The sequence below is a fragment of the Nerophis ophidion genome, linkage group LG21 (genome assembly GCF_033978795.1).
Source record: "Nerophis ophidion isolate RoL-2023_Sa linkage group LG21, RoL_Noph_v1.0, whole genome shotgun sequence".
Lineage (NCBI taxonomy): Eukaryota > Metazoa > Chordata > Actinopteri > Syngnathiformes > Syngnathidae > Nerophis > Nerophis ophidion.
Window position 1 is genome coordinate 10,191,175 of NC_084631.1, and position 13,930 is coordinate 10,205,104.

A 13,930-nucleotide genomic window follows, 5' to 3' on the forward strand; every position below is an offset into this window, starting at 1 on the left:
CACAATATGTAATAAATACAATATACCCACTGAGTGTATATTATGTATATATATATATATATATATATATATATATATATATATATATATATATATTTATATATATAATAACACATTTACAGGTGGGGCCTTTTGGATCCCTAAGAATTTTAGTTGGATGTTTTTTTTTTTTTTTAAACCTGTCACTGTTCATAAAATAAAAACAAATCAAAAGCAATGTTATGAATTATAATACTAATAATAAATGTAATTTCTAATGCACTTTTAATTATTGACCTATTTTAGGCTACAATTACTTCACGTCAAATATGACATTTTTAAACATTATTATGGGTAAAATGTTGAATGGTGGGGGGGTGTTTGCAAGGTTTTCTTTAACATAAAGGGCATAAAACAAATATATATATATATATATATATATATATATATATATATATATATATATATATATGGATGGATAGATATGAAGTTGATCAAAAAATTTAAGCTTTAAAAAATATATATATTTCACCTACTTTTTTAGCATTTTAATGACTGAGACCCTTCCAGGTCCCCGGGACCAGACTTGAGGGGAGCCCAAAAGGTTAAAAATAATCTTCATATTGCATTGGTTTAAAAAATGAAAAATATGAAAATGGCCCCCCACATGTGATTGGACCTCATTGGAAAACGTTGGGACAGCCCTAATATTGTACGTCCTCTTTATATTGAAGGCCGGTTTATTCCTTTTATTTCCACATACATTTTTTACACTTATTTACACATTTTTATGTTATTTCAGAAAATACAGCAGGTTTGGTTCTTTTTCCATCACATTAAATGTAAAGAGCATTTTAGAAGAAGGTGTCTGTGCCACAGGAACGACATGCTGCAGGCGGCTGACTGGTTGGCGATGGTGTCCACGCTCAGCATCGCCGACGCCTCCCAGGGCCAAAGCTACCGCGCCCTGCAGGTGCTCCACCACCCCCGCTTCAACAGACACAACAACGACTACGACGTGGGCCTGCTGAGGACCGTCGTGGACGTCAGCATGCGCGGTACGTACGACGCTCAGCTTAAACCCCAATCTCTACTCCCCAATAGATTGAATCCGCTTTTGCATTTCCATTAATCGCGATTAATCGAAGCACATCTACTTGCATGCAGAATCTAAATTAATCCAAAAACATTTTGTGGACAAAATTACATACAAGAAGATTTTGACTTGTCATTTATTCGTTCAAAACTGACTGTGTGACGGAAGAACCTCGGGTAGAGATCGACTGTGTTTTTCAGGGCTGATACCGATTAATAATAGTCAAAGAGGCCGATTAACGATATTTGGAGGCGAAATTCATTTACAGTAAAAGTAATTTAATCATGAATAATATCTCAGCAGGGACAAGACATTGAGACAACGTTGATTATACGTACGTGTCCTTTAAAGGGGAACATTATCACCAAACATATACAAGCGTCAATATATACCTTGATGTTGCAGACAAAAGACCATGTATTTTTTTAACCGATTTCCAAACTCTAAATGGGTGAATTTTGTCAAATTAAATGCCTTTCTGTTTATCGGTCTTTTAGCGATGACGTCAGAATGTGACGTCACCGAGGTAACACACCCGCCGTATTCATTTTCACATTACAAACACCGGGTCTCAGCTCTGTTATTTTCCGTTTTTTCGACTATTTTTTGGAACCTTGGAGACATCATGCCTCGGGTGTGTTGTCGGAGGGTGTAACAACACTAACAGGGAGGGATTCAAGTTGCACCACTGGCAAGAAATCTGCCGCCAGACCCCCATTGAATGTACCAAAGTGTCTTCACATTTGACCGGCGATGCTAAGACGGACATGGCACAGAGATGTATGGATAACCTGCAGATGCATTTGCAACGATTAAGTCAACGAAATCACAAAGGTGAGTTTTGTTGATGTTGTTGACTTATGTGCTAATCAAACATATTTGGTCGCAGAACGACTGCCAGCTAATCGATGCTAACATGCTATTTACGCTAGCTGTATGTATATTTAAAACTAGATACCCACATTTAATGCGAAACAAACACTTACCAATCGACATATTTAAGTTGCTCCAGTGTCACAAGATGCGAAAGTCGTGATCGTTTGGTCCGCACATTTTACCGGCGATGCTAATAAGGCAGCCATGCTATGGGCCACTTCATTAGGTACACCCACGCTATGGCCGAATAGCGTCAATAGCTATTCGCTCAATAGCTTCAATTTCATTTTTGCTATCTGCCTCCATACTCCGACCATCTGTTTCAATACATGCGTAATCTGTTGAAACGCTTAAACCGCTGAAATCCGAGTCTGAATCCGAGCTAATGTCGCTATATCTTGCTGTGGTAACCGCCATGTTGTTTGTATTGGCAGCACTGTATGACGTCACAGGGAAATGGACAGTCTCATCGCAAATAGCGAAAATCAAGAACTTTAAAGCTTTTTTTAGGGATATCCCGGGAGGTGTAAAATTTTGAAAAAAACTTCGAAAAATAAAACAAGCCACTGGGAACTGATTTTTATTGTTTTTAACCCTTTTGAAATTGTGATAATGTTCCCCTTTAAACGTCATCAAAAAGCGTGTTGTTTCAATGTTGTGTTTGTGTTAGAGAATATTAGTTGAGAAATGACCAAAATTTAAAGCTCAAATCAACGTCACAACCTGACATTGATTAAACGTCGTCAAAAAGCGTGTTGTTTCAACGTTGTGTTTGTGTTAAAGAATATTAGTTGGAAAGTTATTAGAATTCAATGGTCAAGTCAACGTTACAAACTGTCATTGATTAAACGTCGTCAAAAAGTATTTTGTTTCAATGTTGTGTTTGTGTTGGAGAATATTAGTTGAGAAATGACCAAAATTTAATGCTCAAATCAACGTCACAACCTGACATTGATTAAATGTCATCAAAAAGCGTGTTGTTTCAACTTTGTGTTTGTGTTAAAGAATGTGGGTTGGGAAATGACCAAATTTCAAGGGTCGAATCAACGTTAAACTTGACATTGATTAAACGTCGTCAAAACCACGTTGTTTCAACGTTGTGTTTGTGTTGTAGAATTTTAGTTGGAAAGTTATCAGAATTCAATGGTCAAATCAACGTCACAACCTGACATTGCTTAAACGTCGTCAAAAAGCATGTTGTTTCCAACGTGTTTGTGTTGGAGAATATTAGTTGGAAAGTTATCAGAATTCAATGGTCAGATCAACGTTACAAACTGTCATTGATTAAATGTCGTCAAAAAGCATTTTGTTTCAATGTTGTGTTTGTGTTAAAGAATATTAGTTGACAAATGACCAAAATTTTATGCTCAAATCAACGTCACAACCTGACATTGATTAAATGTCGTCAAAAAGCGTGTTGTTTCAACGTTGTGTTCGTGTTAAAGAATATGGGTTGGGAAATGACCAAATTTCAAGGGTCAAATCAACGTTAAACCTGACATTGATTAAACGTCGTCAAAAAGCGTGTTGTTTCAACGTTGTGTTTGTGTTGTAGAATATTAGTCGGAAAGTTATCAGAAGTCAATGGTCTAATCAACGTTCCAAACTGTCATTGATTAAACGTCGTCAAAAAGCGTGTTGTTTCAATGTTGTTTGTTTTGGAGAATATTAGTTGGAAAGTTATCAAAATAAAATGGTCAAAACAACGTTAAACTTGACATTGATTAAACGTCGTCAAAAAGCATGTTGTTTCAACATCGTGTTTGTGTTAAAGAATAGTAGTTGGAAAGTTATCAGGATTCAATGGTCAAATCAACGTTACAAACTGTCATTGATTAAACGTCATCAAAAAGTATTTTGTTTCAATGTTGTGTTTGTGTTGGAGAGTATTAGTTGAGAAATGACCAAAATTTAATGCTCAAATCAACGTCACAACTTGACATTGAGTAAACGTCGTCAAAAGCACGTTGTTTCAACATTGTGTTTGTGTTGTAGAATATTAGTTGGAAAGTTATCAGAATTCAACGGTCAAATCAACGTTACAAACTGTCATTGATTAAATGTCGTCAAAAAGCATATTCTTTCAACGTTGTGTTTGTGTTGGAGAATATTAGTTGAGAAATTACCAAAATTTAATGCTCAAATCAACGTCAAAACCTGTCAATGATTAAATGTCGTCAAAAAGCATGTTGTTTCAACATTGTGTTTGTGTTAAAGAATATTAGTTGGAAAGTTATCAGAATAAAATGGTCAAATCAAAGTTACAAACTGTCATTGATTAAACGTCGTCAAAAAGCATTTTGTTTCAACGTTGTGTTTGTGTTGCAGAATATTAGATGAGAAATGACCAAAATTTAATGCTCAAATCTGTTATGTTCTGCTGCGCGGATCATATTCCGTTTGGGTCACGTGTGTTTTTCTGTTAGTCTTGGGCTCCTTTTGTTCCTGTTCATGCACCTGAGTTTGTTACCATAGCAACTTATTACTTTCACCTGCCGGTTGTGTTCCCGACGCACACCTGTTTGTCATCACTGATATTATTATTTAAGCCTGCCTTTGCCAGGTAATCGGTCTGGTTTCTTTGTTTTTGCATCACGCGACTGCCACGTATGTTTGTCCTGATCTCCTAGCCCCTGCTAATTGTCTCAGTCTGTGCTAAGTGTTAGCGTTAGCTTCCGATGCGCTCGGCACCTCATCCACTCGGTTTGTTTTCTGTTTTTGTACCAGTATTCCTATTTTATAATTAAAACAAGTTGCTACCTGCGAGTCCTGTTCGGATTTTGTCCTTTGCATCCTGGGAGAACCAAGCGCCCCGATCGTGACACAAATCAACGTCACAACCTGATATTGATTAAACGTCGTCAAAAAGCATTTTGTTTAAACGTTGTGTTTGTGATAGAGGATATTAGTTGGAAAGTTATCAGAAATCAAAGGTCAAATCAACGTTACCAACTGACATTGATTAAACGTCGTCAAAAACAATGTTGGTTCAACATATTTGCGTTGTAGAATATTGATCGTAAAGTTATCAGAATTCAATGGTCAAATCAACGTTACAATCTGACATTGTCACGTCTATGGATTATGTTTTGTTTTTGTCATGTTTGGTCATGTTATGTTTAGTTTTTTGGACATTCCGTTCTGTTTTTGCACTTCCTGGTTTGATTTCGTCTCCATGCCAACCCATTAGTTTCCACCTGGTCTCCAAGTCACACCTCTGTCCTCAACCCCCACACCTGTTACTAATCCTCATCATAGTCACTATTTTAGCCATTCTGTTTCTGTCCTCGTGGTGGCAACTTTGAACTTTACCTACCTACCTTACCTTCTGAGACCTTTCCCACAGTTTCATGTACCGACCTTCACGCCTTGCTGTTTGTTTTTTGACCACACCACATAAGTTTTGTGCCACAGTTAGTGACTTTTGTTCATTTTTATATAGTCATACCGGTGTGCTGTTTTTTGTTCGAGTATAGTCTAGTTTGTTATCCACCATTGTGCGCGCCCTTTGTTTTCGCGTTTTGAATTATAGTGTTTAAATAAATCAAATATGTACGTACATTTACGTCCGGCTCGTGCAAATCATCCTGTGCCTAGAAGAAGCAAAACAAATCCAAGTCCATGTGTGACAGACATTGATTAAACGTCATCAAAAAGCATGTTTTTTTTCAACGTATTTGTGTTGTGTAATAGTGGTTGGGAAACTTGTGAAGAATCTTTAAATATTGCTAACATTTAAAAAAAAAAGTAGTTGAGGGATTTTTCTAGTCGGCCGACATGATTTCTTCCTGGGTGTTACAGAAAGTATGAGAATGTGTGGGCTGCTGCCTGCTCCTCTTTACTTATACAACCATCTCCAAATGTCAATCAATCAATCAATCAATCAATGTTTACTTATATAGCCCTAAATCACTAGTGTCTCAAAGGGCTGTGAATGCTTGGGCATTCAAGCAAGCACAATTTTTTTTATTTTTATTATCAAGCCTTAGGTCAGGCTGATTATAAAAATAATTACAAATTAAATATACTAAAAAAGGGAAGAGCCTCATTAAAACTGATGAAAAAAAATTGACATAAATACGCAGTGTTAAAATAAATACATTCTATTTAAATGAATAATTGATATGACAATATATATGTTTTTTAAATAAATTGTCAATAAAATTGATAAATAATAATAAAAATTGAGCTTGACCATTTCGGTCATAATTTTTGCGCTTAAGAAACTTCTCTATGACTTTAGCTCCAGATGTCATCTGTTTGTTTGATATTCTCATAACTGCCACAAGTGGTGGAAATGTGTATTACTACTGAGTACCAAACACAGCTAAGGAACGCATTTCTTTTTTGGCGGCCCTTTAGCAGGCGCTCGCAGCCCAACAAAATAGTAGCAAACATGGCGTGTGAAGAGCTTTTGACCAATCATTTAAAAGATGGTCTGGCCATGCTTTCTCTGATTGGTGAAAAACCCCTAACGGGACTACAGGGCGCCGTGTTTGCTACTATCTTTAAAACCGAGTTGTCTATATTCGGTCTGTGCACGGCTCCTAACGACGGGCCCTGGGCCCTGTGGTTGAAAAACCACTGGTCCAGTTCACCATGGCTTTCCTGGCTTTGTTGATGTTTTTAGATGGAGTACGACCAGTCTGTTTGCCAAGTGCCAGCGAGTCCTTTCTTCCTGGGACGCCATGTTGGATCACAGGCTGGGGATACGATCGTGAACAAGGTGTGTACAGTATAAGTGTCAGGGGTTTATATATATATATATATATATATATATATATATATGTATATATGTGTGTGTCCATATTATTACAATATAATACATATATTAATAATGATTAATGTAATTGGATATTTAAAGTATGTAGAAGTTTTACTCCTACCTTGTTTATTTCCGTGACGACCTCCTTAAGGTTTTGTAATCAATCAGAAATAGCAAGCAGCTTAAATGTGTAAAACATGGATAAGTGTGAAGGGAGTGTTTTACATTTTCCCATCATGCTTTCAAATGGATTTAAATAGGTGCAATTCTGTTTTTTTTAATGATGAATTACCATTTTTATAATACCCACAAATGGTGTTATATAGTGGTTTGTGTAACCCTGTCTGTTGGTATTTTGTGTTGGTCTTTTTTTTTTTTTTGCACCATGACTAGGGAAGGTTGTTTGCATTAGGTCACTGCTATAAAAAAAATAAAAAAAAGTTTAGTTTTTTTTCTGTTTTTGGAAGTTCACTCGGTGGTTGTTGAAGAAAAGGGTCTAATTCGCCAAAAGTGTTCCCGCAATGTTGGAGACATACAGTTGTCCAAAATGTCTTACTTGGGTGAAAATGTTCAGACTGATAAACTTGCTAGTTGTTTTATGCAACAGGTGTCGACCACTATCCCCGAAATATGTGTTGATAAAGTTTTTTTTTTTTACTGAATGTATTCGATCTTTCCAATTTGACAAAAAAATACTGTATATGTTTTAAACTGTAATATTATCTAATGTTGCAACAAATATATTATCGTAATTATAAACAATTTTTTGTGTTAAAATAGAAACAAATATTTTTTATTTGCTTGGCTTTTGATTTCAAAGCAAATTATCCATCCAATTGTACACTGTAAAAATAATACATTTTATGGTAAAATTGTGAAAATGTACTGGTTTTTTTTTTTACAACATTTTACTGTGATTTGAAAAAATAGTACAACTGTTTTCTGATGGTAAAATTCTGAAAACTGTGCTGCCAGTTCTCTATTTTTTTTACTGTAAAAATGGTGGTACTATTTTTCCATTTACAGTTAATAAACACCGTAAAATCTACAGTTGTTAAACTTTTTGTCATTAAGAAACTGGCAGCTCAGTTGCCAGAATTTTGCAGTAAAAAAGTGTTTTTTGTGGCCCTCGGTGAAAAGCAGTGTTTTTTTTTTTTACAATGTGTGTGTTGCCAGGTGTGGTGTATGTTATATGGCCCTCAGTGAAAAGCAGTGTTCTTACAATGTGTGTGTTGCCAGGTGTATGGTATGTTATGGCCCTCAGTGAAAAGCAGTGTTCTTACAATGTGTGTGTTGCCAGGTGTGGTGTATGTTATGGTCTCTCAGTGAAAAGCAGTGTTTTTACAATGTGTGTGTTGCCAGGTGTGGTGTATGTTATGTGGCCCTCAGTGAAAAGCAGTGTTCTTACAATGTGTGCGTTGCCAGGTGTAGTGTATGTTATGGTCTCTCAGTGAAAAGCAGTGTTTTTACAATGTGTGTGTTGCCAGGTGTGGTGTATGTTATGTGGCTCTCAGTGAAAAGCAGTGTTTTTACAAAGTGTGTGTTGCCAGGTGTGATGTACATTATGTGGCTCTCAGTGAAAAGCTGTGTTCTAACAATGTGTGTGTTGCCAGGTGTTGTGTATGTTATGGGGCTCTCAGTGAAAAGCAGTGTGTGTTGCCAGGTGTGATGTATATTATGTGTCTCTCCGTGAAAAGCGGTGATTTTACAATGTGTGTGTTGCATTTTATGTGTTTCTCAGTAAAAAGCATTGTTCTTACAATGTGTGTGTTGCCAGGTGTAGTGTATGTTATGTGGCTCTCGGTGAAAAGCAGTGTTTTTACAAAGTGTGTGTTGCCAGGTGTGGTATATTTTATGTGTTTCTCAGTAAAAAGCATTGTTCTTACAATGTGTGTGTTGCCAGGTGTAGTGTATGTTATGTGGCTCTCGGTGAAAAGCAGTGTTTTTACAAAGTGTGTGTTGCCAGGTGTGGTGTATTTTATGTGTTTCTCAGTAAAAAGCATTGTTCTTACAATGTGTGTGTTGCCAGGTGTGGTGTATGTTATGGGACTCTCAGTGAAAAGCAGTGTGTGTTGCCAGGTGTGATGTATGTTATGTGTCTCTCAGTGTAAAGCAAATTTCTTACAATGTGTGTGTTGCCAGGTGTAGTGTATGTTATGTGGCTCTCAGTGAAAAGCTGTGTTCTAACAATGTGTGTATTGCCAGGTGTTGTGTATGTTATGGGGCTCTCAGTGAAAAGCAGTGTGTGTTGCCAGGTGTGATGTATATTATGTGTCTCTCCGTGAAAAGCGGTGATTTTACAATGTGTGTGTTGCATTTTATGTATTTCTCAGTAAAAAGCATTGTTCTTACAATGTGTGTGTTGCCAGGTGTAGTGTATGTTATGTGGCTCTCGGTGAAAAGCAGTGTTTTTACAAAGTGTGTGTTGCCTTGTGTGGTGTATTTTATGTGTTTCTCAGTAAAAAGCATTGTTCTTACAATGTGTGTGTTGCCAGGTGTAGTGTATGTTATGTGGCTCTCGGTGAAAAGCAGTGTGTGTTGCCAGGTGTGATGTATGTTATATGTCTCTCAGTGAAAAGCAATGTTCTTACAATGTGTGTTTCCAGGTGTGCTGTATGTTTTGTAGCTCTCTGTGAAAAGCACTTTTTTTTTTAACAATGTGTGTGTTGCCAGGTGTGATGTATGTTATGTGGCTCTCAGTGAAAAGCAGTGTGTGTTGCCAGGTGTGATGTATATTATGTGACTCTCAGTGAAAAGCTGTGTTCTAACAATGTGTGTGTTGCCAGGTGTGATGTATATTGTGTGACTCTCAGTGAAAAGCTGTGTTCTAACAATGTGTGTGTTGCCAGGTGTGGTGTATGTTATGAGTCTCTTCGTGAAAAGCGGTGATTTTACAATGTGTGTGTTGCCAGGTGTAGTGTATGTTATGTGGATCTCCGTGAAAAGCAGTTTTTACAATGTGTGTGTTGCCAGGTGTAGTGTATGTTATGTGGATCTCCGTGAAAAGCAGTTTTTACAATGTGTGTGTTGCCAGGTGTAGTGTATGTTATGTGCCTCTCCGTGAAAAGCGGTGATTTTACAATGTGTGTGTTGCCAGGTGTGGTGTCAGACCACCTCAGACAAGCGCAGGTGAAGGTGATCGCTCAGTCCGACTGCTCCCACCCGAGCGTATACGGCTTGCACTTGACGTCTCGGATGATCTGTGCCGGTTCCTTGGAAGGTGGAGTGGATTCCTGCCAGGTCAGAGGATGGACATGCTGTGATATTAGAAAAAAACAAAGTGCTTACAAGTGTGTTGTCGTCAGGGCGACAGCGGGGGTCCTTTGGTGTGCAGGACGAGCGCGGGGCACTGGAGGTTGGCGGGGGTGGTGAGCTGGGGCGAAGGTTGCGGGCGGCGTAACAAGCCCGGCGTCTACAGCCGAGTCAGCCGCCTGATTGGCTGGGTGAGCCAACACCTGCAGGTGCTGCTCAGCCGCCATTTTTATTTCTACTTCCTGCCGTAAAAAGGAGTGTAACGATTCCTTTCAATTCCATTCCAATCATAATTTGACGATGCAGACACGATTCCGGTACTATAGTAACTTTTTAGCAAAATATATATAACAAGAGGAGACATTTTCTGTATTCAAGCACTTTTCCATAAAAGTACAAAAACTGACATTTTAACAGTAGATTTACCTGTTTGTTCTACTGCAGTTTTTACATAAAGTAATAAATACATGACTGTAAAAATCAAGTGCAACCAAATCTCTTCAGGTTAAATAAACAGTGCTTTGATCTGCCACTGCTCTTATTGTATTAAACAGCTACTGTAGGAGGGAAAATTCACAACGAATACAAATGCCACATCACAACAACAACAAACCATAACACAACAACTATAAGCCGAAACACAATGACATAAAGCCATAGCCAAACAACTATAAGCCACAACATGACGTAAAGCCATACCACAACAATTATAATGCATAACACAACTATAAACCATAACACAACTATTATAATCCATACCAACATGAAGCCACAACTCAACAACATATAGCCACAACACAACAGTTACAAGCCACACTACAAAAATATAAAGCCATAACACCACAACATAAAGCCATAACACAACATAAAGCCACAACTACTATGAACCATAACACAAAAACTATAATCCATAACCCAACAATTATAAACCACAACACAGCGATTATAAAAAACAAGACAACTACAAGCCAAAACACAACAACATAAAGCCACAACACAACAACATAAAGCAATAACACAACAATTATAATCAATAACAACAATTATAATCCATAACACAAAAATTATAATCTATAACACAGCAATTACAATCCATAAAAATTATATTCATACCCCAACAATTATAAGCCACAACACAATTGTAAGCCGCAACTATAAACCAAACCATAACACAACAACTATTAACCACAACACGATTACAAACCATAACACAACAACTATTATCCACAACACAACGCCTATAAACCATAACACAACTATAATCCATAACAAAACAATTTAAAGCCACAACACAACAATTGTAAGCCGCAACTATAAACCAAACCATAACACAACAACTAATAACCACAACACGATTACAAACTATAACACAACAACTATTAGCCACAACACAACGCCTATAAACATAACACAACAACTATAATCCATAACAAAACAACTTAAAGCCACAACACAACAACCATAAACCACTACACAACAACTATAAGATACAACACAATGACTATAAACCATAACACAACAACTATAACACAATTATCATCCAAATCAAAACAACATAAAGCCACAACACAGCAACAATAAACCACCACACAACAACTATAGGCCACAACACAAGGCCAATAAACCATAACACAACTATAATCCACAACACAACAATTATAATCCATAACACAACCCTTATAAGACACAACACAATACTAATGAGCCACAAGAACAATTATGAGCCACAACAAAACATCTATAAACCATAACACAACAACTATAAACCACAACACAACTATTAGCCGCAACAGCAACTATTAGCCACAACAACAACTATTAACCACAACACAACGCCTATAAACCATAACACAACGCCTATAACCCATAACACAATAACTATAATCCATAACATAACAACGTAAAACCATGACACAACAACTATAAGCTACAACACAAGAACTGTAAACCACAACACAACAACTATAAGCCACAACACAACGCATATAAACCACAACACAATGCCTATAAAAAATAACACAACAACTATAATCCATAACAAAACAATTTAAAGCCACAACACAACAATTGTAAGCCGCAACTATAAACCAAACCATAACACAACAACTATTAACCACAACACGATTACAAACTATAACACAACAACTATTAGCCACAACACAACGCCTATAAACATAACACAACAACTATAATCCATAACAAAACAACTTAAAGCCACAACACAACAACCATAAACCACTACACAACAACTATAAGATACAACACAATGACTATAAACCATAACACAACAACTATAACACAATTATCATCCAAATCAAAACAACATAAAGCCACAACACAGCAACAATAAACCACCACACAACAACTATAGGCCACAACACAAGGCCAATAAACCATAACACAACTATAATCCACAACACAACAATTATAATCCATAACACAACCCTTATAAGACACAACACAATACTAATGAGCCACAAGAACAATTATGAGCCACAACAAAACATCTATAAACCATAACACAACAACTATAAACCACAACACAACTATTAGCCGCAACAGCAACTATTAGCCACAACAACAACTATTAACCACAACACAACGCCTATAAACCATAACACAACGCCTATAACCCATAACACAATAACTATAATCCATAACATAACAACGTAAAACCATGACACAACAACTATAAGCTACAACACAAGAACTGTAAACCACAACACAACAACTATAAGCCACAACACAACGCATATAAACCACAACACAATGCCTATAAAAAATAACACAACAACTATAATCCATAACAAAACAATTTAAAGCCACAACACAACAATTGTAAGCCGCAACTATAAACCAAACCATAACACAACAACTATTAACCACAACACGATTACAAACTATAACACAACAACTATTAGCCACAACACAACGCCTATAAACATAACACAACAACTATAATCCATAACAAAACAACTTAAAGCCACAACACAACAACCATAAACCACTACACAACAACTATAAGATACAACACAATGACTATAAACCATAACACAACAACTATAACACAATTATCATCCAAATCAAAACAACATAAAGCCACAACACAGCAACAATAAACCACCACACAACAACTATAGGCCACAACACAAGGCCAATAAACCATAACACAACTATAATCCACAACACAACAATTATAATCCATAACACAACCCTTATAAGACACAACACAATACTAATGAGCCACAAGAACAATTATGAGCCACAACAAAACATCTATAAACCATAACACAACAACTATAAACCACAACACAACGCCTATAAACCATAACACAACAACTATAAACCATAACACAACAACTATAATCCATAACATAACAACGTAAAACCATGACACAACAACTATAAGCTACAACACAAGAACTGTAAACCACAACACAACAACTATAAGCCACAACACAACGCATATAAACCACAACACAATGCCTATAAACAATAACACAACAACTATAATCCATAACAAAACAACATAAAACCATGACACAACAACTATAAGCTACAACACAAGAACTGTAAACCACAACACAACAACTATAAGCCACAACACAACGCATATAAACCACAACACAATGCCTATAAACAATAACACAACAACTATAATCCATAACAAAACAACATAAAGCCACAACACAATAACAAAGTCACAATACAACAACTATAAGCCACAACACAACGACTATAGACCATAACACAACAATATAAAGCTACAATACAACAATTATTATCCATATCACAACATAGAGCCACAACACAATTACTGTAAAAGCCACACCACAACAACAAAAAGCCACACCACAACAACATAAAGCCATAACACAATGACATTAAGCCACAACACAACAATTATAATTTGTATCACAACATAATGCCACAACACAACAATTATAATCCATATCACAATA

At 36.6% G+C, this 13,930-nt stretch overlaps 1 protein-coding gene across 1 annotated transcript in view; it reads left to right on the forward strand.

Moving 5' to 3' along the window:
- LOC133540246 (transmembrane protease serine 6-like) overlaps positions 1 to 13,930 on the forward strand; it is a 41,032-nt gene that overhangs the window by 22,788 nt on the left and 4,314 nt on the right. The window contains exons 6-9 of the mRNA XM_061882837.1: positions 859 to 1,037; positions 6,582 to 6,677; positions 9,814 to 9,956; positions 10,022 to 10,177. Coding sequence (XP_061738821.1) covers positions 859 to 1,037; positions 6,582 to 6,677; positions 9,814 to 9,956; positions 10,022 to 10,177 — 574 coding nt within the window. The remainder of the gene's footprint in view (positions 1 to 858; positions 1,038 to 6,581; positions 6,678 to 9,813; positions 9,957 to 10,021; positions 10,178 to 13,930) is intronic.